General features: G+C 42.8%; 2 protein-coding genes across 6 annotated transcripts in view; one reads left to right on the top strand and one right to left on the bottom strand.

Annotated features, from left to right (window-relative positions):
- The window catches only part of PPIL6 (peptidylprolyl isomerase like 6), a 32277-nt gene extending 10435 nt beyond the window's left edge, over window positions 1-21842 (bottom strand). For 2 of the 5 annotated variants that reach the window (XR_009263202.1, XM_058734930.1), the window contains exons 1-6: window positions 21708-21842; window positions 17989-18084; window positions 14609-14797; window positions 11443-11505; window positions 11158-11305; window positions 5835-5891 (exon numbers count right to left, since the gene is read on the bottom strand). Coding sequence is in view for 4 of the 5 variants with exons in the window: in XM_058734930.1 (XP_058590913.1) it covers window positions 5835-5891; window positions 11158-11305; window positions 11443-11505; window positions 14609-14797; window positions 17989-18084; window positions 21708-21842 (688 nt within the window). In the remaining variant the exon portion in view is untranslated. Of the gene's footprint in view, window positions 1-23; window positions 605-5834; window positions 5892-11157; window positions 11306-11442; window positions 11506-14608; window positions 14798-17988; window positions 18085-21707 lie in introns of those variants that run through there. The other 3 variants (XM_058734934.1, XM_058734933.1, XM_058734931.1) reach the window with 3 other exon arrangements.
- Window positions 21843-22290: 448 nt separating this feature from the next.
- Window positions 22291-25263, top strand: SMPD2 (sphingomyelin phosphodiesterase 2). Its single transcript, XM_058734929.1, has 10 exons — window positions 22291-22467; window positions 22692-22788; window positions 22901-22977; window positions 23329-23422; window positions 23565-23654; window positions 23904-23986; window positions 24115-24247; window positions 24340-24444; window positions 24604-24757; window positions 24858-25263. The coding sequence occupies exons 1-10, from the start codon at window positions 22418-22420 to the stop codon at window positions 25244-25246; spliced, it is 1272 nt and encodes a 423-aa protein (XP_058590912.1). The 5' UTR covers window positions 22291-22417; the 3' UTR covers window positions 25247-25263.
- Window positions 25264-25384: the final 121 nt, after the last annotated feature.

Consider the following 25384-nt stretch of genomic DNA (forward strand, 5'->3'; position numbering starts at 1 on the left):
TAAACCGATTTATAAAATAATCATCCAGTTAAATTATTATTTATTTCATTCTTTTTAAATTCACTGTGTTAACCTTAATAAAAGTGAGTTTTGTGGTTTTAGGTTTTGTGTTTTTTTTTGTTTTTTTTTTTAGCAAGCCCTTGGTTTTGATTCTGCAGCTCGTGGTAATAGGGTTCAATGAGAGAGATGCAGAGGAAGGCCTGGCTGTCCGATGTGTAAATATCCCACAGGGCGTGAAAGAGAGAGGGAAACCCATGTTTTGCTGTTCTGAGCACAGTCCTCATCTCTCCCTCAGAGGCATCTCTCGTTTTCGTTTGATGGGTTGCTGAATTTCTAATTCTGCACCTGCAGACATACTGAGTAATGGAGGCCTCCGTAAACACACTGGGCCTCCCCAGGCACCAGAGGACAGCTAGGCCTCCATCTGGAGACTAAATCTCCCCAAAAGTATGAGCGTAGGAGTGAGGGATAATCAACGGAGGCACGGGGTTGTCCCCGGGGGCAGGCAGGGAGTTGAGCTAAGAGATCCGTCTCCTGCTGGACAGAAGGCCCACGTTGTCTGAGCCTCTGCCTCCAAACAGGAGTCTGGGTGATCTGACAGCAGCTGTGGGGTGGAGAGAGATGGTGGATTCTCATCAGGGATTAAGGGTATCAAGAAAGCTTCCAGGAATGTCCCTTCCCCATCTGCAATGTTTGATTTTAAGACCCAACTCAAAAGCTACTCTGGGCCACCGCCCCCAACTCTCCCAGGCAGCTGTCGGTTCTCTCCCACAGCACTCCGTTCTTCCTCTGTAACAGCAATTGGCACAGTGCCTGTAGCTAATCTGTTGAAATATCTGTGTGCACCAAACCTAAAATCCTTGAGGCCGGAAACTTGGTCATATCATCTTTCTTTCCTAAGGCCCTGGCACCATGTAGGCCCCTAACTAGGAGTTTAATGTTTTATTAATGAGTAAGTAAATAAAAGGTGTCACTTGGATGGCTTCATTTAATAAAGCTGGCTCCACGTGAATTTAGAAGAAAAATGACTTCTTTTTCCCTTCACTTTGGTATTCCTTCAATATTATTAAAAAAAAAAAACCACCTTTTCATTGTATTAAAATATGGACACAAAAAGCTATAGAAAACTAGTGTATAGTTAGAATTATTATTAGTTATTATATGGCAAACACCCATTTAATCCCCACTCAAGCCAAGAAAAAACTTTGCCAGCTTCCCCCAAAGTGCCTTGAATACTTCAAAAGTAACCACTCCCCTGACTTTTACATACTTTCATACTTAATGTTTCCTTATACAGTTGGCCCTTAAACAACACTGCTTTGATCTGTGGGGATCCACTCATATGTGGATGTTTTTCAATAAATACAGTACATAACTCTAAATGTATTTTCTCTGCCTTATGATTTGCTTAACATTGTTTTTAAGTTTATTTATTTATTGGGGAGGGGGGGTCGAGGGGCAGAGAGAGAGGGAGAGAGAGAGAGAATCCCAAACAGGCCCTGCACACACAGCCTGACGTGGGGCTCAAACTCACAGACTATGAGGTCATGACCCCAGCCGAGACCAAGAGTTAGACAATTAACCCACTGAGCCACCCAGATACCCCAATTTTCTTAACATTTTCTTTTCTCTAGCTTTTTCATTGTAAGAATATGGTACATAATACATAAAACATACAAAATATATGTTAATCGACTATTTATGTTTTTGGTAAATCTTCAGGTCGACAGTGTTAGCAGTTAGTCAACAGCTATTAGTACTTACCAGGTAGTATGGTTTAGTCCTTACCATTTTAAAATTGTTGTTACGCCTTTTAAGTCTCCTTTAATCTTCAAGTTCTGCCTCTTTCCCCTTTACTTACTTTTATCTGTTAATGAACCTGAGCTGTTTAACCTCTAGAATTTTTCCCAGTCTGAAGTTTGCTGATTGCACGTGCAGTTCAGTATGTTTCTCTGCTTTGCATCCTGTCCTTTGGGCTCTAATACTTCTGTTGAAAATGCAAGTTTGTTTCAACTTGATTGAAAGATTAGGGAACAACTGAGCGTAATGAATCTCAGCCATGTTTATGTGCAATATCTAGGAGAAACACCAGGGAAATGTGGAAAATGGCACCCAGCTGAACCGAGCTGCACAGGTACACACATACCTCAGACATCTCACAGGTCACCACGTATGAGCGGCATCCACCCACATCTGATGTTACAACTTGCCTCCAGTTTCAGAGGACCCTCCTCCTACCACTTCACAGTCATTCACAAGCTGCGTCTCTTCCCACGCCACTTCCAGGAACATCAGAGAGCTTTCAAGGTAGGGTGCCAAATTTATTATAGTATTTATGTGTTTCTTGACCATAAAATATATGTAACACTGTGTTACTATTTTTATCAGGCTGCTATATATTTCAGTGTGTCACTGAGGAAGGGATTTTTTTGTACTTCATTTTTGCCATAAGTCCTATAGTTTTTATTGCATGATTTTGCATCGTGCAGAGATCTTTAAGACCATATTACATCAGAACTGGTTTTATTTCCTGCAAATTGGCAGCTGGGTCCAGAGCCTTAATCGGACTCGTGTTTTGTCCCTTTGGTGATGTGTTGTCTCCCCAGAAAGCTCATAATATCTGGTTTTCTCTGTTTTTGTGAAGTTAGTAGATACCAATGCAGCAAAAGCCTAGATCCATTATTTCACTGGGGGCAGCAAAATGGTGCTATTCTATTATTTCCTTCTCACTTATTTATTGGAATGCTTTTAAAACTAGCAATTTTATCTACAATTTGGTATAGTTCATATAGGAAAGGCAAGATAAATGCTTGATTCTTTGCTCATATTTATCCATTTTTAAGATAATGAATTTGTTTCTCATCATTCCCCCAAAGATAAACTATTAGGCTTTATTTTATGATATGATATCATTATGAACTCATGGATTTAAAATATTGGTTGGGTTTCAATTATTTGCAATTATGGTTCTTTTTGAAGCTCAAATCTTTGGCCAGCAAGAGCCTCTTCAAATTATCTCCCAAGGCCTTTGACATGACCCTAGTAAATCTTTAATAGCTTTCTTGCTATCTGATGATAGCATGACTGAACATGAGGTTCCAGGCTCATTTTGTAATTTCCTGTCCCGGAACTGGAATCTGCCATTTCTCCCAGGAGCCCTGATTTAAGTGAGAAGTGACATTTCAAAACAACAATCTAAATGCTAGGAATGTAGAAGGCTACTAGGTTGGTCATTGTAGACCAGTTCAGTGGACAGACCTACATATGTAGATATGTACTGCATGATTTTAAACTGGTATTTCCAATACAGAATATTTTACTTATTAGCCTCTATGAATATTTCACATATTTCATTGTGTCTCCCTTCGTCCACATTGAAAATCCTAATTCTCAAGGACATACAAAACGGTGAAATTAGAGTATTCTATAATTACTTACTTTTTCCATATTACACATACAACAGTCTCAGAATAACAATATTAATAAATAATACCATCACCAGTATAATTACTGAAAATAGTTAAAGCAGTTTTTTGCATATATTCTCCCACTTTCTTCCAGCTTTAAAAAGGTACACTACAGATTCAGTCATTACGTGTCATACTCTAACCCTTTATGCCTCACTAAATTTTAGTTTCACAAGTCGCTATGATTACTGCTTGTAACCAATCCTTATGTCAAGATCTCTCTTAAAATTTGTTTGTGTGAAACTCATTTTACTGTCGATTCCTCAAGATCAGGAAGGGATCGTGACAACATTATTCTCTAAAGTTTTACATATTGAAAAGTATGTGTGCCCTTTGTAATTCAGATTGTTTGGCTAGATATAAAATCCTTAGCTCACATTTCCTTTCCTTGAACATCATGAGTATATTACTCCATTTTCTTGTGGCATAATAATATGATGTCAAAGAATATGATAACCTACTTTGCTTTCCCTTGTAAATCACTTGCTTTTTTTGCCTACCTGCCCAAAGAATTTTTACTTTCTGAACTGTCCAATGATGTTAATAAATATGTCTTAGTGTTGGTTGTTCTGGTTTAATATTACCAGGTGGCAATGTTCTCTTTCAGTAAGTAGTGTCAAGTTTTTATACATATATATTTTTTAAGTGGTTATTTATTTTTGAGAGAGCGAGAGAGAGAGCATGCAAGCGGGGAGAAGGGCAGAGAGAGTGGGGGAGACACAGAACCTAAAGCAGGCTCGAGGCTCTGAGCGGTAAGCACAGAGCCCCAGAGCTCAACACGGGGCTTGAACTCATGAACTGTGAGGTCATGACCTGAGCTGAAGTCAGATGCTTAACCAACTGAGCCGCCCAGGCACCCCTAGTTTTTATGTATATAGTTTTACTTGAGGTATAAACATAAAATCAAATGCATAAATCTTAGATGTTCACGTTGATGCATTTTGACAGTTCGTTGTGTATAGCTGTGGAACCAACACCAAAGCCCAAGATAGAACATCAAACCCTTTTAAAATTCACTACAGTTTTTTCAATATTAATTCTTAATATTTGTTCTATTCCTGTGTATTTGTTTAATTCTTTTGGGATACTTATCATCTGTATGTTGGATCTCCTCTTTATAGCTTTCCTTTTTGTCACTTTCTTGTGTTTTTTCTTCATTTCTTCTTGTTAAAAAAAAATCCCTCCTTCTACTTTTTACTTCTTTTAAGACACGTTAGTCATGTTTCTTTGGCATATGGTCCTTCTAGTTTGTTTATTCCTGAAATTTTCTTTTACTGTTAATTCTTTCCTAGTTCTGTAACCTCATGTCTAAGTTTTTCTAAATCTTATTTATGAGTTTTTTCTGTCTTGTATCCTATTCTCAATGTCTTCTGGCTAATCCTAAAATTTTTACAGTTTTGATCTGTTTTTTGAGCATGTTTTTCCAGTGTATTTTTATTATCCGTAGTGATGTTCCTTTACTCCTTATTCTCTTTTACTTCTTCTAATAATCCTGAAATTTCTTCTACATAAAAATTGCCTATTTTTATGTAAAATTAGGATTGCTAAACGTTTAGAAGGAGGCGTGGTTTTAGAAGGGAGGTAGCTTTTCTACCTTCACAAAGCTCCCTCTTGTGTTGTTTTCATGTAGTGTTCAGAAGAATGGCAGCTTGCTCTTTGACATTTCCTGGCTCTGTCCCCGTTGTCCCTGTATCCTGCATGACTCTGATTCCATTCATGGCACCTCCTCCTCATTGTGGACCTGTCCTGGAAGAGTGCCCTTCCAGATCAGTTTCCAGAGTTCAGAGAGGTTAGGCTGCTCCAGCCTCTCAAATCTTACTAGGGACCCCTTGCACTCACCCACTGCTGGCTATTTTGGGGTTCTCCTGTTTTCACCTCTATTGGATGTCCTGCTTTCTCCCACACAGACCCTGACACCATGCAGATTTCGTAGCTGTTGGTAGTTTGTCCTCATCTGTTTGTATTTAAGAATTCTTGTGGCTACATCGTCACCTAGTTTTGTTGTAAGTGTTATCCATGGGTTTTTAGTTTTTCTATCTACTTATGTGGTCTGTTTTTATGTTGGAATTTCAAAAAATTCAAAAACTATGCCATCACCATTACCATCTTTCCAGGATCCCCAGTAGCAGTCTTAATGGGATGATTATCAAAGTACCAAATTCTGGGTATGAGCATGGCAAATTACAAGCCTTAAAAATTATAAATTCCCTTTGACCATACAATACTGATTCTAGGAATTTGTCCTAATGGAATAATATAATTTAGCATGCTACCTCAAACACCATCTTATTTGGAGTTTGAACTGTCCAGTCTTGTTAGATTTGAATTATCAGCTGATACATGACTGACAGATTTAAAGATACAGACCTTCAAATGTTGGTCCATAAATTGACTCGCCATCATCTCCTTTTCCAGCTACTATATCTGAGAAATAACAATAAACAAACATCAGAATTTTGAGACTAAAATAGAGCATAGTAATGGTGGGGGTGTGCTTTAAATTATGATTCCACTTATACCAGTGACTAGAGTAAGTTATAATATATATAACTGTTCAATACCTACACCATGAAAATACTACTATAACGCTTTCACTCATATTTTGTAAGCATTTTAACATTCGTGATCTTATTTTTTCCCCTGATAATAACTCTCTGAGGTAGGTTAAATTATAACGCAAAACCTTTGAAATGATGAAGTATCCAATTACAGTTGTGGCCACAATTTAAAAGGAAGAGTGTTCATAGAAATTCTGCTTGCTCCACGGGTTATTCCATAGTTCCATAGTCCATCTTGCTTTTAAGGAAAATGGAAAGATGAAACTGAGAGAATGGAATAGGAACAATAAGGTCTTTTTGGAACAGGAATAAAAATAGTCGCTGTGAAAATAATCAGTGTTCAAATTTTCATTCCTTGGAACCCTAGAATGATCATTCATTTATTTAGCCAGTATTTTGGAAATGAAGTTCCTTTATAATATAATGAAGTGGGTATTTTTTAAAGTATTTGTTATGTCTCATTTTGCAGTATATGTACCATGTACATATTTTGCCTTAGTCAGCGCTCCTGCTATAAACATCCTCCATGCACAAGTTACTTTTTCTCTATTTACAACTAAAAGGGAAACAAAGCTGACTAATGCAAATATCAGACTCTTGGTGGAAATAAAGTTCTCTGAGTTCTGCATATCCAGCTCCCCCATCAGCCCCTCTTTACTTCTTCCCCTCTCTCATTCACCCTCCTTGAGTACAGTGTACAATGCGTATCTGTTGAAAGACTGTGCCATTTTAACTCAGTGTGAGTGATTTACCTGTATAAAAGCGTGCTGTTTTTTTAACAATCAGATGCAACAGCAAGCATATGGAGATAATTTATGCAGTACTGGCATGCAGCATTTAAATTACAGTCACAAAATGGGCTCAGAAGTTCACGTTAAGCCTGAAGTCTTCAACTTTCCTCCGTCTGATACTCCCCTCATGATTCACTCCAGAGCCCTCAGTACCTCTCAGGTATCTCTGAGAGTATCTCTGCAGTGGCTGAAGGCTAAATCCAGAAATGGAGAAGTTGAGGGTCCCCCAGCACCAATTCCTTCAGATCTTAGAGTTTGTTTCGCTCAGACAAATCTGCGTGTGGTTCCCCACCCTTACTAATCTCACTTGAACATCCTTTGCCCATTCCTCTTGCCCTTTTCTTCACATCTCCCAGGTAAATATTTTATATTGACACCACTTTAGTCAATACTTGAATTCAGCCTTATATATCTCATGTTATTTCTGTACTTCTGACAAAAAATTCAGCAATGCAGAGTAGTGATTCAAAGTAAACTTTATTTTTTTTATTTTATTTTATTTTGTTTTATTTTTTTAACGTTTATTTATTTTGAGACAGAGAGAGACAGAGCATGAACGGGGGAGGGGCCAAAGTAAACTTTAAAATCAGATGATAGGGCTCCTGGATGGCTCAGTCAGTTTAAGCAAAGCATCTGACTCTTGATTTCAGCTCAGGTCATGATCCTGGTCGTGAGATCAAACCCCACGTTGGGCTCCATGCTGACATCGTGGAGCCTGTTTGGGATTCTCTGTCTCCCTCTCTCTCTGCCCCTCCCACTTGCTCTCTTCCTCCCTCTCTCTCTCTCTCTCTCTCTCTCTCTCTCTCTCAAAAAGAAAAAAGAAATAAATAAAATCAGATGATTTTGATTTAAATCTTGATGTTAGTTACCTTTTCCAAGCCTGTTTCGTCATCTGTATAGACAGGAATAATGGTAAGTGCCTCCCAGTTAATTCTGAGGACTAAACAAATACATGTTCTACTCATAGCACTTAGGGCACTGCCTGGCAGAGCATCCTGCTCATTCATCAGTGGCCATTATTTGCAGCCTTGCATGCTAATGGGGTGCATTTTCTCATTATCATCATCTTCTCCATCATTATATTTAATATGATGATGATGACTGTGATGATAAAATGTATTAAACTATATCTCAAGAGCTCCTTCAGGAGACAGTGGGCCTTATGGGAGCCACAGAGAATCTCCCCCAAAGTGGCTTCACAACTGATATCTTCTCTCACTTTGTACTTTAGAAATGAATAGAATGTATGCTTCCAGTTTATCTACTCATTTATTCATTCAGTCTTTCAACAAATATTTTTTAAGCACCTATATATAGTATACCAGGCCCCAATCTGGAACCCAGGGATAGAACAGCGAACAAAATAGATAAAATCCTCTGCCTTATGGAACTTACTTATAGTCTAGTGAAGATAAACAGACACTAAACAAATTCTCTAGGAAATATGTAGTAGTATGTCCAGTGATGAAAAGTGCTATGAAGAAAAAATAAAATACTTGATTGTAAAAATAAAAATAAGGGGCGCCTGAGTGGCTCAATTGGTTAAGCATCTGACTTGGCTCAGGTCAAGGTCTCACGGTTTGTGGGTTAGAGCCCTATATCGGGGTCTGCATTGACAGCTCAGAGCCCTCTTTGGATCTTCTGTCACCCTTTCTCTCTGCCCCTCCCCCACTATCTCTCTCAAAAATAAATAAAGATTAAAAAAACATAAAAAGAGGCTAGGAGAGCAGCAGGGAAGGAGGTGCAGAGATCTGTGTGGATAGGACAGTGGCCATTCTAAATAGGATGGTCAGGTAAGTCCTTGCTGAGATGAAGCCTGGGCAAAAATCCGAACCAGATAGGAAACTGAAGCAAGGGGCCATCTGGAGGCATAGTTGGGTGGGTTGTGTCCCAGGCAGAAGAAACAGCAGAAAACCTCAGGCACAAGTATCCTTGATGTGCTTAAGAAACAGCAAGGAGGCCAGTGTGTGGAGCAGAGCCAGGGGAGATGTCAGAGGATGGGATGAGGCTGGGGGCAGTGCAGACCATGTAGGCCCTGCTGGTCCCATCGGGCAAGCCGTAGCGTCGGGAAGCATGCTTAGGCATAGCATAAAACCACATTTAGCTCCCATATTCCAAAATTCTCCGCACAGCCCTCTGGGTATCCGATATGTGAAAGGACAACGTTTATAGAGCTTAGTACTCCTGATATACCATGTCACTGAATCCTCACCACATCCTGTGATATTATAGTTTTCCCCATTTTATGATTAAGAAACTGATTCAGAGATGCTAAGTGTCTAAGTGCCAAGTGGTACACAACTTGTATGTATCAGGTGGATTTGAATCTAGTAATCAGCATTTGTTTCCAAACGTCCTTAACATTGCTGCCTCATTATTTGAAATCATGATCTGTGCATTTTACTATTTGGAAATTGTATTTCAAATAAGTAAACAAACAAGTAACATGACCTACATTTCCCAAATCTTGCTCTGGGGCTCGGGAGCGGGAGGGGGCACCTCTAACCAAAACCCAAAAATAAAACAACAAAGAACATAGCATCTGAGAGCCCAGCACATAATAGGCAACACTAAATTAAGTTTCAGGAGACCCAGATATTAAGACCCACTTAACTATTAATAGTCTACCGTTGACTGGAAGCCTTGCTCATAATGTAAGCAGACAATTAACATATATTTTGTGTGTTATATGTGTTATATGCTGTATTCTTATAATAAAGTGAGTTAGAGGATACAAAATGTTAAGAAAATTATAGGGAAGAGAAAATATATTTATAGCACTGTGCTGTAAAAAAAATCTGTGTTTAAGTGGACCCCTACAGTTCAAACCCCTTACTGTTCAAGGGCCAACTATAAGTTGGTATAGCAGTATGATGAAAACTTAGGTAGACCCTAAAAACTGTATATGTTTATGTTTACTGACATAGGAAGGTATATACCATAGATAGATAGATAGATAGATAGATAGATAGGGAGAGAGAGGGAGGGAGGGAGGGAGGGGAGAGAGGCAGAGAAGGAGGGAAAATAATGAGGTTAGATAACAATATGGGTGATGTGATTTCATTATAGAGAAACTGAGGGAAAATAGTTGATTTACCTACGAATGCTTGGATTAAATCTAAATTTTTCTCATCAGTCTCAGAATGTTCCAGATTGTAGAAAAATAAACATTATTAATTTAAGCCTCTGCGTATTTCATCAAATTCAAGCAAATCTCCTTACACACTAAGCCAATTATTTTTAAATTGCTGCCTGATTGTTCCCAAAAGGATACCTCCCAAAAGTCCTCGAAAATTTAATTTTGTGCTGTTAGTCAGAAACCTAGTCTGTGTGAAGTCAAAGGATTGATCTGAAAAGAAAGCAAAAATGGAGACCAAAATGCTTTCACTCTTAATTTGACTTTGTAACAACATAACATTTTTGATAAGAAAAAATTTGTTTTCCTTTCTTTTTTCAAATTCCTACCTTTAGAATGTCTTTTAAAATCACTGTATTTTCTAAGTACTCCTATTAATTTAGGTGAGCATTTAAAATTATATTTTGATTTTTTTTAAGTAGGCCCAACTGGGCAGTGTGGGGCTTGAACTCATGACCCTGAGATCAAGAGTTGCATGCTCTATGACTGAGCCAGCCAGGCCTCCCTATATTTTGATTTTAGAAATGTTCTCTTCCTGGGGCACCTGGGTGGCTCCCTTGGTTAAGCCTCTGACTCTTGATTTCCACTCAGGTCATGATCTTGTGGTTCCTGAGATCGAGTCCTGTGTTGGGCTCTGAGCTGACAGTGCGGAGCCTGCTTGGGATTCTCTTCCTCTCTCCCTGCCCCTCCTTTCTCAATCTCTCTCTCTCTCTCTCTCTCTCTCTCAAAATAAAAAAATATATATTTTTTAAAAATGTTATTTTTCTTATACCACTTTTTTCTAAGTGTATTTATTTTGAGAGAGAATACTCACACGCACATGCATGTGCAAGTTGGGGAGGGGCAGAGAGAGAGAGAATCCCAAGCAGGCTCCACACTGTCAGCGAGGAGCCTGATGTGGGGCTCGAACTCATGAACCCATGAGATGATGACCTGAGCCAAAATCAAGAGCTTAACCTTAACCCTTTTAATTTGGAATATTCTGGGTGACAAAACTTTAGATTGGTTTATTTCAAAACTTGGGCATTTTTAAAAAGAATATGAATATCTTAATCATTTGGCCAATAAAATACCCTTTCAATATATACAATGTCTAATATTAAATATATCTAATTCTATATGCATTTCACAAAGGTAGGTAAATACAACTTTAGACATTCTGATTTCACATTGCAATTAAATTGCATTTAAGATTTTAAACTTACCTCCTCCTTGTATCCAACCATTCTGTACTATTCGATGAAAAATTGAACCCATGTAATGTAGCTTGATGCCACGCTGAGAATACCCTGCTTTTCCTGTGCACAAGACCTGAAAATTTCTACATGTTTTGGGACATGCATCATAGTATAGCTACAAATAAAGATACAAGGTTTCAAAGATTAAATATTTAATATTTTGACAGTGACAGATTCCTACATCCATCCCCCACTTATTAAAAAATCAACCACAAAAATAAAGAAAGAAAGAACAACAAAAAAACCTCTTACCTCAAAAACCAACCTTCCAATTGGATGAAAATCAATAGAAATGTCCAAGAACACAAAACCATGCTATTAAAATTAGGGAGAAAAAGATAATGCAGGTCAATGTCTTGGAAGAAAGGTTTAGAAATGACCAAAAATACCACAAAATAATGCTTTCAGTGATAAGATTTCAAAAGCATTAACAGTAGAAAGGTAATAGCAAAGTTAAAAGAATGACTCAAAGAGGTGTCTTTTTTTTTTTTTTAAGAAGTTTGTTTCATTTGATTACATCAGATCTTTACAACCTAAATAATACACTTGTTAAAACCCTTTGGTAGGGAAGCTTTGTGTCACATTAACCTGTCACGCCAGACTGAGAACATGTAGCCTAGATATCCCCTACTGTGTAAGCTAGGTGGAGGAAGGAACGCTAGTTGGTCCCTTTGGAAAAAGAAACAGACTGGGAATTTTCTATTCTGAGTAATTCTGGGAAACATCCAATGTGATTGCCATGGATTTGGTCACTGTATGTTCTGGATTTCCAGAGTCAGCACAGATTAGCTAACCAAAGCCAGAACACATCCTTTCTGAGTGGGAAAACAGAGGCACCATATACATAGGAGGTACGGTTATCAGGGGAAGGGAAGAGAATATGCTGTGCTTTCTTTGGCGTTATTTCAGTCCTGTCCTTATGTTCCCAGATGCCCCCAGCTCTTATTTTCAGTTGACATCCTTTCTGGTAGAGACAGCTAACATTTGTGTGACCGCGTCTAGCTCTACAACGGAGCATCTAAAATGAAAACACCAGTCTCCATCGTGGTAGCATTAATTTGCAGAGCAGAGCACATCTAATTGGATACATTCTAGATCTTGGGCACCATTCTCATGCACAAAAATGCCACCTGATTTAACAAGCTACATAACTTACCCTACCCTATTTCTTAAGAGTCTAGGAAACATAGATGAAACCAGCTTTTAGGATATCACTGTCACTACTTTATGTCACTTTAACCTTTTTTTTTTTAATTAAAAGACTGGATTAATCTTATGCTATCTGGCATCCAGGAATGAAGTATTATATCCATAGCAATTATAATTTTAAGTTTTTTGTGCCTCCCAGCTTCTGTACTACAATTTCTGAGTTATAAAAGAATATTATAACTTTATTATGAGGCATAATATAGTAAACTTCATGGGCTTGGGAGAAAAGATGATATATTGGAAATTACGATTGATTGATGAAATGGGTAAGTCCATTCAGGCATCACTAAACTTCCCTCTGTGTCACTATATTATCTTTATGCAGTTGTCAAGAGTGGATAATTCTGAAAATTCTAATGAAAGAGCAAATGAGCACACTACCAGGTAATGTCACCTAGCAGCCAAACATGCAAACATAATTGTCTCCTATATCATTCCAACCCAGAACTAAACAAGTCCCTGCAGCATGAAAAAGCTCACCTCTGCACAAAAAATTTAAGGATTTTCTCTGGAATCTAGGTCCTCCTTCCTCACTGCCGTTAATTCAGGCTGTTATTATCTCTAGCCCACATTACTATAGCAGTGTTCCAAGTGGCCAACCTGCCACCAAGCTTTCCCCATTCTGCCCCGTTTTTGCCCTAAAACTTTTTCTTAAAAAGCAAAGATTATGTCATACTCTTTATGAAAAGTTCTGTTGGCTCAACTTTCTTCTAGAAAAAAATCTAACTCCTTAGTTCAGAATGGACAGTAAGTCCAACCTTTCTTTAGTGGATGTTTTTGTTCTTTTCCCCTCCTTAACATTTAAATACCTTTCCTATTTAGGGAATGTCTTACAGGGACCCACTATGCCCTAAAGACACTAAAGGGGCCAGATTCTCCCTCTCCTCACTCTGTGAGAGCCGAGCTATGGGGATATGACCTGGGCTGGATTAGTCAGGTGCTCCTGCCTGGGGCCTTGGATCTCAGGGAGTGATGCAAAGACAGCAGTTGAGAAGTAATTCTCCGTGAAGGTGGCAGTGTGAACCCAGGGCCAGTCGGGATGCAGCTGCATCCAAGTTGCACATTTCTGGGATGAGACTCAGGCCACGTTTTCCTGTTGTTTCCCAAAACCTGGTTCTCTGGCTTTCCTGCCAGTTGTGAGGTTACCAATATCCTTTCAAGGCATACCTTTTTTTCCCTTAAGTTAATCAAAGTAGTTTGGTATTGTTGGTGACTGATACTCTCATTTTCCCAGCCTCATTTCCTATTAATCATGGCCTCCTTGCTGTCCCCTGCCATTCCCTGATTATACCATGCACTTTTAGAACCTTGTCCTTTGGGACCCTTGTCCTGCTGTGAGCATTAAATTCCTTCCCATAACCCGCAGTTTCTAGTATTTTCCAAGTGCATTGTTTGTTCAGCCAGACATTCCCTGAGCTTATACTGTTTCAGATTGTGTTTGAGGCAGTACAGTTAAGTGAGGATAAACAAAACAAGGTCTTTGCCTTTTTACAGCTTGGCACTGTAAAATCCTAGCACTGGGCCTTTCTGTGGGCACAGGCATCTATGAGCATGAAATGATCTTCAGCATGTCGTGCTTGTTGCTATAACAGAGTTTCTGAGCAGAATTACCAAGTGCTTTTACCTCTGTTGTCATTCCACCCTGATGTCTGTCTCTCACTCTCCTGGACCTTAAGCTTCATGACTGTCCTTTGCCATTGGAAACCCCCCTAGGGCCATAGCCTGCCTGGTCCAGCTCTTGCCAACTTGTCATGCTTTAAAATGTCACCTTTCTTCTCAAACTTCCCCTTCTGTTAGTGCAGTACCTCTCAGTTAGGTGTTAGAAGGTACTAATTAAAATTTTTCATACTAAGGGTGAATGGATGGTAAGCTCTACCTTCTCTGAAGTGGGGGGAGGTGTCTTTATGTTTTAAAATGGATAATCAACGCATATAAATCTCTAATGCGGAATAGAAATGTTTGAACAGGGATGCTTCCCCCGCACTCCCTGCAGTTTGCATGCTGTAAGATATGCTTGCTTTACACACAGCTGAGCCAAACCCTGTAATATTATATATAATCCTTTGCAGTTGGATTAGAGGTCATTGAGAACTTAAAACCTAGTCTCCTACTGTTTATATTCCTTTGTTAGGATATCAGTAATTAGTGCTGAATCAATATAAATGGTCAAAGATTCCACTATTTTTCTTTAAAAATTAGTGTAACTTGCCTTGGTGTCTCTTAAGAATTTAGCAGAATAATCCACAGTAAGTGCCTCATAAAGTGCAGGGGGCTTAAAATCAACTACATCCCACATCTTGTGAGCCCATTTCTGAAGATCAAATGCATCACCCAGGAACTGATCATTAACAAAACACATCACGCAGGAAGAATACTCCCAGATCTCATTCTTGAGTTCCTATAAAGAAAAAGGATAAAAAGCTGTATTGGCAGAGGGGGAGGGGAGGCAACCAACCTTGCTAAACCCATAAGCCAGAGCTTGGGATTGACTCTATAGCCTAATCTTTAAAAAAATAATTTTTTTTGCCATCTTTTAGAATTTTGTTCTCAAATAGAACTTAAGAACATTTTTAAAAATCTGACATCACTGGAAGCAAAAAAAATGGCCTAAAAGTAGTGTTAAAAATGGTACAGTAAAAAAAAAAAAAAAATTAACAGCACTTGGGTGGCTCAGTTGGTTAAGCATCCTATTCTTAATTTTGACTCAGGTCATGATCTCACAGTTCGTGAGTTCAAGCCCCGCACCAGGCTCTGCACTGACAGCATGGAGCCTGATTGGAATTCTCTCTGCCTCTTACCAGCTCTCTTTCTCTCTCAAAATATATAAACTTTAAAAAATTTTTTTTTAAATGGTACACACATAGAAGGTAGATTGTTATCTGGTAATAAAAATCTATGTGCATAGCATACTTGTTATGTTAACTTGAAAACAAAATGCAGTCTCTGGCTTCATTTGTGAAGTACATTTTACTGTGTGTATACTTGGAAAGGCTTGGAGCTCTGAGTAATACATGATTTTCAGTATCAAGGATGAAAAGAATGCTTTTTTGAGGGAGAGGGGTCAGAGTGAGGAAATGCCTCCTGGGAGGATTTCTGGTGCACCCCAGGGGCACTGAGGGAGAGAGCCCACCTTTGCCAACACTTTGAAGTGCTAAGCCCCTTAAATGAAGCGCATTCGTGTGTTCATCCACACACTAATGGTCAACCTCCTAAATTCCAGTGTGTGGCCACTGAGTAATGCTCCCTCTGAAGAGATCTGGTTTATTATTACCCAGGGCCAGTCCTGGGAAAAGCATAAATAATTTGGGACAGCTTTTCTCAAATTTTAGCAGTCAAGCAGAATTACAGATTCCTGAGCCCCATCCAAAGTTTCTGATTCTGGAATGGGGCCCTAGAATTTGCATGTCTAACAGCATCCCAGGAGATGCTGACGTTGCTGGTCTGGAGACCACACTTGGGGAAATGCTGTTTGGGGGAACAGCTTGCTTCAGCTTGCCAATTTGCTGCACTCCCACATCTTCTCCCAGATTTCATATCCTATTCCTGCGCCCATATCAAAACCTGGTCTGAGGAAAAGAATAAACTTGTTCATGCTGAACTATAAATTACTCATAGAGCCTGTAGGTCAAGAGTCCCTAAACTGTTTAGATTTATCAGTTTTATCACATATTATAGAATGCAGAACTTTAAAAAGGGATATTTATTTAGCCTGGGTATGGCTAATGTGGATATTTAGTTAGCCTGGTGGGAGTAAGGCAGTAGAAGAAGCACTTTACTCAGAGGCTGGGGGTGCAGATGCCTTGTCTTTGTGTGTTTTCTGTACATGAGGAGGCCTCCTCACCTGCTTCAAGTCAGTGGGCTGGACCCAGTGGTTTCTGCGGCTTTCCAGCACAGAGATATAAGATGCTGCCTTTTTTTGGAGGGGAGAGAAAGGGCTTTCCAAAGGCCCAGAAGCCATCACTAAGGGTGGCATTACATTCTGCTGAAGCATTAATTCCAGCTCAGACCTAACCTCAAGTGTGCTAAGTAAGTACTACGTATGACCCAAAGCACAATGCTTACATTGAAGGACAAAAACTGGCCTGAAACAACAGAAAGTTAAGGTGACAAGTATCCAAGAGATGAGGGTGGGAGATGGGAGGAAGGAAGGATAGGCAATAAAGAATAGGTGGAAAGAAGCAGCAGTGAGTATGGAGAAAGCCTCATTCAGGCCTCGTGAGAAAAGCTGGAGGAAGAGAACACAAAACATCCCAAGGTTAGTAACCCAGGCTAAAATGGAGGGAAACTATGGAATGAAATCCACACCTATCTTTAAGAATACAGTGGGACTCTATAATAGGAATGGGTGCAGACCACAGAGCATGAGATCATGGCTTTCCTGTAGGTGGAGAGCATGATACTGGTAGGCAGTGTAGGTAGTTTGGTGATAGAAATTTAACAACATAATTGTTTTATGTTAAGGTGACTAACTGTCCTGACCAGCTGTCCCAGTTTGTCTAGGACTGTCCCAGCTTTAGCACTGAATTCCTGCATCAAAGGAAACCCCTCAGCACCAGGCAAACCGGGACCACTGGTCACCCTAATTGTTGTAAGGATTGGAGTTAATATATACAGAAGTCAAGAGAATAGTGCCTGGCATATGACTGTGTTGGCTACTATTCTATCTGAATCCCAATTAAAATGTATTATGGCTATGAAAATGGCATGAGACTTAACAAATGGTATTCTTGACTCAGTCCTGCAGCATTTCTGTGACCGCACAGTGAAGTGGTCCCATAAAGCAACACTATGTGATAACCACAGGATCACAGGACATCCTTGTGCAACAAAGAACAGAACAATCAAAACTGCCCTGGTCAGGGGAAATGGGATTTCATCAGCCACTGGGGAGATGGAGTGGGGCGGGGAGACCAGGCGGGGATGGCAAGCAAGAAGTGTGCCCCATTCCAGGCTTGCTCCAACATGACGTATTGCTGGGCCACATACCACCTTGGAACCCTTCGTGTCACGTGTTCCAGGCAGCATTACCAGATGATCAGTGTTGGCACCCAGGAGGAAACTGCTGTCCCGGGACAAAGCCTGTTAGCCCTGGGGCCTGAGGTTCTCCAAAGGTGCTGTTAGTGGGGAGAATGCAGAGAAGAAAGCTTGAATTAGGACAAGGCTGCCCTGTGGGGTCCTGGTGCCTGTCATCGGAGCTCCCGTAGGCCACAGCCCCACACCAGCCCTTGGCTGTGTCTGTGCTGTCCACCACCAAAACCTTCCACGGAAGGGCCAAGAGTGCCAAGGTGTCACGGGAAGTGTGAGTACGTGAAGCGCAGGGAAGGAGGCTAACCATCAGCGGAGGTAAATAGCAGCATTGAGAGTTTAAAACTCGCCTCTATCACCTGTCTTTCAAAAGAAAATCCTGTGAATGTTTTGCTTTCTCTTACAATCAGCCCAGTACAACGATTGAAATGATTTAGGGAAAGTGTACGATTTAGAGAAATCAAATCTAGTTGCTCTAAAATTACTGCTTCAGTTTTTCCCAAACAATGCGCAAATAATTTAGGCAAAACTTTGCTCATTTCCCATATCCCGAATATCCTTTACCCTTTTTTTCTCCTGTAGATATTGATCCCATGCAAATTCTTGAAGAGGAACTATTATAGGATCTTCAAATTTGGTTGGATAATTACTCTTCAGACTCTAGGTTTCAAAACAGAATAATTATAGAGTAAGTTGTCTTTTAAAGTAGAAATAATTTTCCCCCAATTTTTATGGGGACTTCGAGAGGTTTTATACAGTGGATACCCAGGCACACAGTCCGACTTCGATGCCCCCTGCTTGCTCCCAGAGGCCCCTGTGCTGATCTCCAGTAAGCCACTACCCAGTTCACACTGGGGCTCTGGCTTATGTGTCTCACTTCTAGAGTATAAGCTTCTTGAGGGCCAAGACTACATCCTAGTTTTCCTGTACCCCCACTGGCCTTGACATCTGGCATATAGTAGACCATCCACACATAGCAAATGAATGAACAAATGAACAAATAAATGAGTTTATGCCAATAGTTTTGTAATTTGCCATGTTCTTTTAGAACCAGTTTTTTCCTAAATTAAATTATTACTAAACCTCAGTGGATCTAAACTTTTTTTTTAATGAAAAGAAAATGTTACTTTATTTAACTGCAGTGTTTTATTAGTTTCAGGTGTACAGTATAGGGCCACCCACCCCCACCTCCTCCCTCTACAGATACTTTTAACTAAAATAAATAAATGTTATTATTTTAATTTATTGATACGTAGAGAATGACCAAAAGGATATTGTTGTGGTTACACCCCACAACAATAGAGAATACTAAATATTAAATATTTTAGGTATTGAGCACGTTTATTAATTTGTCTATATGAATCAGAGAAAATTCATACTGGTTAACAATTCCTGTCAAAAAAGGTTTTGAGTCCTGACATGTCGCACTTTGCCTCCTGGTAAAGCAAGAGAAGGCAGGTAAGGCAATACCAATTAGGCCTCACCTTGCTGAGTGGGTCTGAGTAGATGTGTCCACTAGGGATCACCTTGCTGAGTGGGTCCGAGTAGGTATGCCCACTAGGGAAAAGGGACAGCTGGCTGCTGCACTTGGCTCCTTCTCCACTAAAGAAGGTGCTTAGAGGTCCTACTGTGGTCTAAAAGAGGACAACGGCATGGCATGCTTCATCTGGGGTGGATATTCCAAGGGGCAGAGAGCCAGGGCGTGAGTGTATCCTGCTTTTGGGACCAAGGGGAGCCAAAGAGGGCGATAGCAATTGGGTCATTTCCTTCTTAGGCTATTGCCCAACCAACAGATGATGATGTGTCCTTTGTTCCAGTGTCCATGCTCAGTTTGAGGCCCTTGTGTTTCTAACTGGGGGACCACCTAGAATAACTAACAAGCCCCGTAGTTTTCAAATTAAGCATACTTAATCATACTTTCTTCATAATTTAGTGTCTAGAACAGACTACATCCAAAACAGAATCTATGTGATACTTTTCACAAATCTAAATCTCTGTCAGCATATTAGGTATTCAGGATTGCTCACCAAATGATCATATTGAGAAATTATTCAAGGATCCTTTATTAAGATAAACTAATAGAATTTACATCCATATGTTTTCATATTCAGATAGGGGTACAGTAGGCAAAAGCTTAAGAAAGGGAAAATTAATCTTATTAATATAACAAAGACATTGTTTTCTTGACTTAGTATCCTCTACAACAGGGTGTGGCAAACTGTGGCCAGCAGGCTAAATCTGGCACACTGCCTGTTTTTGTAAGACTTGAGAGCTAAGAAGAATTTTTAGATTTTAAGCAGTTGAAACAGAATCATTCCATGTCATGTGAAATCATATGCAAGTCAAATTTCAGTATCCTTAATTAAGTTTTATTAAAAGCACCATTCATTTACATATTGTCTGTGGCCGATTTTGCACAAGGACACAGTCAAGTAGTTGTGACTGAGAGCCTATGGCCCTGAAGGCCTAATAATTTAATATCTAGGCTTCACAGAAAAAAAAATTGCCAACACCTTCTCTACAGTGTGGAGCAGGCACAGAAAACATGTGCCTTCAGAAAAGGAGCTAAAGAAAAACAAGGGAAAAAAGTCCCTCAAACTCCTTAAATACAACTTAAGCCATAAACTTTATAGATCCCCTCAGCCCAGCTAACAGTCCATAATTTCTATTTTTGATGATCCACATATCATTTAAACAGACTTCTCACTTGTTCTCTTCCTCTTGATGTAAACTTCACCAACTTCTCAAATTAGTTTCTGTGAAATTGAATAAAGGAAGCCTCATTTAAAATGGAGTCAGAGGGCACCTACGTGGCTCAGTCGGTTGAACATCCCACTCTTGATTTTGACTTAGGTCATGATCTCCCGATCGTGAGATGGAGCCCCATGTCGGACTCTGTGCTGAATATGGAACCTGCTTGAGATCCTCTCTCTCTCCTGCCCCTTTCCCCTTTGCTCTCTCTCTCAGAAAAAATAAATTGAAAATTAAAAAAAAAAATTTTTTAATGGAGTCAGGAGGCCAGAAGAGGGAGCTCTCATGCCTTACCACCACTCAATTAGAGACCACGGTAGGTCAGGAAGAGATACACCATGCATTCCCTACAGGAAGAAGTCTATTTTACTATTCCAGCAGAAGGAAGGGAGAATGTCTCCTTACTCTGCAACAAGCTTGGCCAATAGGATAATACCACAACTCAACCAGTGAGAAACCATCACCACCCTGAACTCTCACCTTTCTATCAAAGCAGCCCCTACCAGCTTCTTCCTTTTATCTATGTCCCTCTCCTTTGATCTCCCATATTGCCCTTGGTTTGCCATCGCTTATTATGTCTCAAATTGCAATTCCTGTGTTATTACCAAATAAGCCCATTTTGCTGGTAAAATAACCGGCTGTTTTAAGGTCAAACAGTTACTGTTTCTTGATTTGATGCAGTTACAAACTTAAGTTCTTAACTGTGGACTTACAGCAGGCAACAAGGCAGGAATTGCTTAAGATTTCTTCTGTTTGAGAACATTTTGTATCAGGTATCTGGCTAGATACTTTGAGAGATACAAACGTAGTGCATGGTCCTGGAGTCTAGCATTGTTTTGAAGGAGGATTTTGGCATAATCCTACAGTGGCATTCCCGGAGCAAACCCCAGAGATGTGCTGAATTCTGCATTTCTATATTTAAATACTTACGCATTTGCATAATAGGTGTGCTGCACCATTACTGACCCAGCCAAATTCTTCCAGTTGCTTAAAGTGTTTTTCCTTTTATATCGGTCTGTGTGTTTGCAAAGTAATATCTGGATTCTCCAAAGCACTTGTGGGTCATTTGTTAAGAAATTTCTTAAGCACCTAATTCTACTGGAATGCAGTAACTGCTATAGAAAATTTAAAGGAGGGAAAAGAAGCCTTCCCAAATGAAGTTTCCAAAAACTCGGGAAGGGAGTTTATAACAAAATCTGTAGTTATGCGGTATCACTTATTTTTAAACATTTTTTCATGAATTTTTAAAATCTATAATTCACGTAAAAATGTGGAAATAAAATGTGGGTCTATAGCAATTACCCTCCTTCCAGCAAGATTCTGAATTTTCCTTTGCTCGGATCCCCCTTTAAAGGTAGCCCTTCTGGTAGTGGAACGTCCGCCCGACCCGACCCTGACCCCTGGGAGGTACAGACTGACGCTGCCCGCCAGGGACACCTCCCTACGTCCCCGAACTTCGACCCGGGTCACCAGGAAGCACGAGCCCGAGGAGACGGGAGAGCCATCCGCACTTGTGGTTTTCTCGCGGTTACCTCGGCCGCGCTCTTCGCGATGTGAAAGCTGGAGCTTTTGAAGAGCCCCACCACCTTCACCTGCAGCGGCTGCTCGGGCGGTGACTTCGAGCAGTATGGGGCCGGCCTCGGCCCGCGCTGCTGCTGGCTAGCCATGGCGGCGCTGGGGGACTGCTCCGAGCACAAACACTGCGCGTCGCCAGAGCAACCGTGCGGCCCCGCCCCCGTCGCCTGCTGGGAGGAAGGACGCGAGGGGGAGGGCGGCGACGGGCGGGTCTTTTCTCAACTTCGCGCCTGTTGCTGCTGAGCCGGGCGAGAGGCGAGAGAGGGCTCGCGGGCGGCTGAGGCCAGGGACGGAGTTTCCGCGCGAAGGGACGGAGAGCTCCGTGTCCCGTGTGCCTTCACTCGGCTGGCCGCCCGCCCGAACTCCTCTCTGGTATCCCCCCTCAGGGACCTCGCGCGCGGCCCTCGCCTCCCGGCAGCGCCCAACTTTGCAGCAGATCGCCTTTCCGGGTGGGTTGGCAGCAGTGGGGCGGTTGCCCGGGTAACGCGGATTCGGACCCGGGCCCAGGGCCTGCGCGGCGCGGGCTGGGAGGCCGCGGCCCTCGAGGGAGCGCGGGGCGGAGCCGACCACCTGTGCGCGCCGCCCCGGGAGGAGGTGCCGCTCACTCGCCCCCGCCGCGGCCGTCGCCGGGGAGGCAGCGCCGTCCCGCGCCCCCGGACCGCTCGCCATGAAGCCCAACTTCTCTCTGCGACTGAGGATCTTTAACCTCAATTGTTGGTGAGAGCGCCCGCGGGGTGGGCCGGGGGCCACAGCTCCATTTGCACCCACAGTCTGAGGGAGGAGGCCTTCCTCACATCCGGGCCACGGCTCCACCGTGCCCTAAGGTGTCGGGTCCGGGGGGCATCCGCATCTCCAGGCCCGTACCTGGTCCCAGCTCCGGTGGTGCACGGAGAAGCGGAGCGCCTCCAGCCGTCACCTCCCCCCACCCTTCTCGTCCTCAGGGGCATTCCCTACCTGAGCAAGCACCGGGGTGACCGCGTGAAGCGCCTGGGAGACTTTCTAAACATGGAAAGCTTCGACCTAGCTCTCCTGGAAGAGGTGGGCAGGGCAGAACTGGTGTGGAACCCTGGCTGGGACGGGGGCGGCTGGGGGCGCAGGAGAGGACTTCTCCCCGGGGGAGACAGGCAGGCATCCTCACCCCTTCCCTCAGGTGTGGAGTGAGCAGGACTTCCAGTACCTGAGACAGAAGCTGTTGCCCACCTACCCCGCCGCACACTACTTCAGGAGGTGAGAAACCTTCCGGTCTGGAAGTCTGTTCTCAGACCTGGAAGCTCTTGGCCCTGCCAGCCCCTCCCTATCCCACCTGCACCCTCCTCCGTCTTCCCGAGTCCTCTCCTCTGTGTGTGGGTGCAGGACTAGGTGGAACCAGGAAGATCCTATCTCTTCAGCCCATCCCAGCCTTATCAAGTCACACTCTATCGTATCACCCCACAAAGGCTGTTGCTTTGAGATTTCCTCTGGTGCTGATGTCAGCAACAGAGGAAAAAAGTAGCTGATACAAGCTGGGTGACCAGGGAGAAGAGAGCTGGGTATTTCTCTTCCTGCTTTTCTGGCTGTTAACCAGAACTTGGTTTACAGTGGCGTCATTGGCAGTGGCCTCTGCGTCTTCTCCAAACATCCAATTCAGGAATTCACCCAGCACGTCTACACCCTCAATGGGTACCCCTACATGGTAAGCCTTAGATCAGATTTCTTCCACCACCCTCTCCCACCCCCCAGTAACACACGGTAAAGGAGGCAGCCTTTCTTGGGCTGCAGGAACGGGCAGAAGGAGGGTGGCAGTGCCCTGGGTTCTAGCTCCCTCCTGCCTGCAGATCCATCACGGAGACTGGTTCTGTGGGAAGGCTGTGGGTCTGCTGGTGCTTCATCTAAGTGGATTGGTACTCAATGCCTACGTGACCCATGTGAGTGAAGCTGGCGGGGCCGGGACAGGCGGCCTGGTCCTGGGAGGGAGAGATGGGACTCCTCTGGTTGGGCTTCCTGGGGGTGAGGTGTGGGGGCAGGATCTCCTAAGGTCAGTAGGCAAGGTTTGCCCATCTTTTAACCAAGTATCATGCCAAGTAACAGACACCAGCATGATTCAGACCTGTCTTTGGGACACCCCCCCCCCCCCCCCCCGTCTCAACTGCTATAATCTGACCTATCTTGCTCAGCTCCATGCCGAGTACAATCGACAGAAGGACATCTACCTAGCACATCGTGTGGCCCAAGCTTGGGAACTGGCCCAGTTCATCCAGTGTGTGAGCCTGGGCTTGACAGGGGAAGTGGGATGGGGTCAGGGGTTGAGGGGTGGCAGGGCCCCACTTCTAGGTGGGCACAGCTGGTCAGGAGAGAACTCCTGCCTCACCAACCTGGTTCCCCCAGCCACACATCCAAGAAGGCCGATGTGGTTCTATTGTGTGGGGACCTTAACTTACACCCGAAGGACCTGGGCTGCCGCCTGCTGAAGGAGTGGACAGGGCTGCATGATGCCTACCTTGAGACCCGGGACTTCAAGGTGAGGACCTGCCTGATAATTTCCATGTCTACACCCCCAGCTTCTCTCCTCCTCCTCCCCTATGTCCTAGCATGAACCACTTATTCGCCTAGGGCTCTGAAGAAGGCTGTACGATGGTACCTGAGAACTGCTACGTTAATCAGAGGGAGTTAGAGCCATTTCCCTTTGGCATCCGCATTGACTATGTGCTGTATAAGGTCAGGCCCTCCCATCAATGTGTCTTCACCCACTGTGTCTCTGTCTTTCACCAGCTTGTGCTAATCTTTTGTCCATCTGGTCTAGTCGTAGATTACTGATGGCTTGAGAATGGGAAGAGGGCCTCAAATATGTTTCTTTCTGGCCCCTACTTTTCCTAGGCAGTTTCTGGGTTCTACATCTCCTGTAAGACTCTGAGAACCACTACTGGCCATGATCCTCACAGTGGCACCCCCCTCTCTGATCATGAGGCCCTGATGGCTACTCTGTGTGTGAGACACAGCCCCCCTCAGCACACCCCCAGCGCTACTCATGGTAAGACACCCCCACCCTCTCTCCAGGTCCCTCCCCACCATAAGGCGGCTCCTCCACTCTGACCCTCTCTCTCCTGCCCCACTACCCTGCCTTGTTCTAGGACCAGCAGAAAGGTCACGGTTGATCAGTGTGTTAAAGGAGGCCTGGGCAGAGCTGGACCTTGGCATGGCTCAAGCTCGCTGGTGGGCCACCTTCGCCAGCTACGTGATGGGTCTAGGGCTGCTCCTTCTGGCATTGCTGTGTGCTCTGGCAGCCGGGGGAAGGGTCAGGGAGGTTGCCATAATGCTCTGGACTCCCAGTGTAGGACTGCTGTTGGGGGCAGGTGCAGTCTACCTCTTCCACATGCAGGAAGCCAAGGGCTTATCTAGGGCCCGGGCTGAGCTCCAGCATATGCTGGGAAGGGCAAGGGAGGCCCACGACCTGGACCCAGAGTCTCAGGCAGCCCTGTTCCTGGGACAGCAGGAGGGGGACAGATCTGAGGAACAATAAAGCTTGACACTTTTGTGGCTCTGTGTTTTTGTTGTAGAAGCAGTGATTGGGGTCAAGGGTCGGTCAGTGTGACTGTCATAATATAAACTGTCAGGCTCCTATACATCTGCCCTCCCTGCATCTCACCTGCAGGCAGGC

The sequence above is a fragment of the Neofelis nebulosa genome, chromosome 6 (genome assembly GCF_028018385.1).
Source record: "Neofelis nebulosa isolate mNeoNeb1 chromosome 6, mNeoNeb1.pri, whole genome shotgun sequence".
In the NCBI taxonomy this organism is placed as follows: Eukaryota; Metazoa; Chordata; class Mammalia; order Carnivora; family Felidae; genus Neofelis; species Neofelis nebulosa.

What these genes read in the sequence shown, in the direction of transcription:
- SMPD2 (XM_058734929.1), top strand. Translation starts at nt 22,418, where the DNA reads ATGAAGCCCAACTTCTCTCTGCGACTGAGGATCTTTAACCTCAATTGT. An exon ending in TCAATGGGTACCCCTACATG is followed by an intron (nt 23,423 to 23,564) that starts GTAAGCCTTAGA and finishes TCCTGCCTGCAG; the next exon opens with ATCCATCACGGAGACTGGTT. An exon ending in CACCCCCAGCGCTACTCATG is followed by an intron (nt 24,758 to 24,857) that starts GTAAGACACCCC and finishes GCCTTGTTCTAG; the next exon opens with GACCAGCAGAAAGGTCACGG.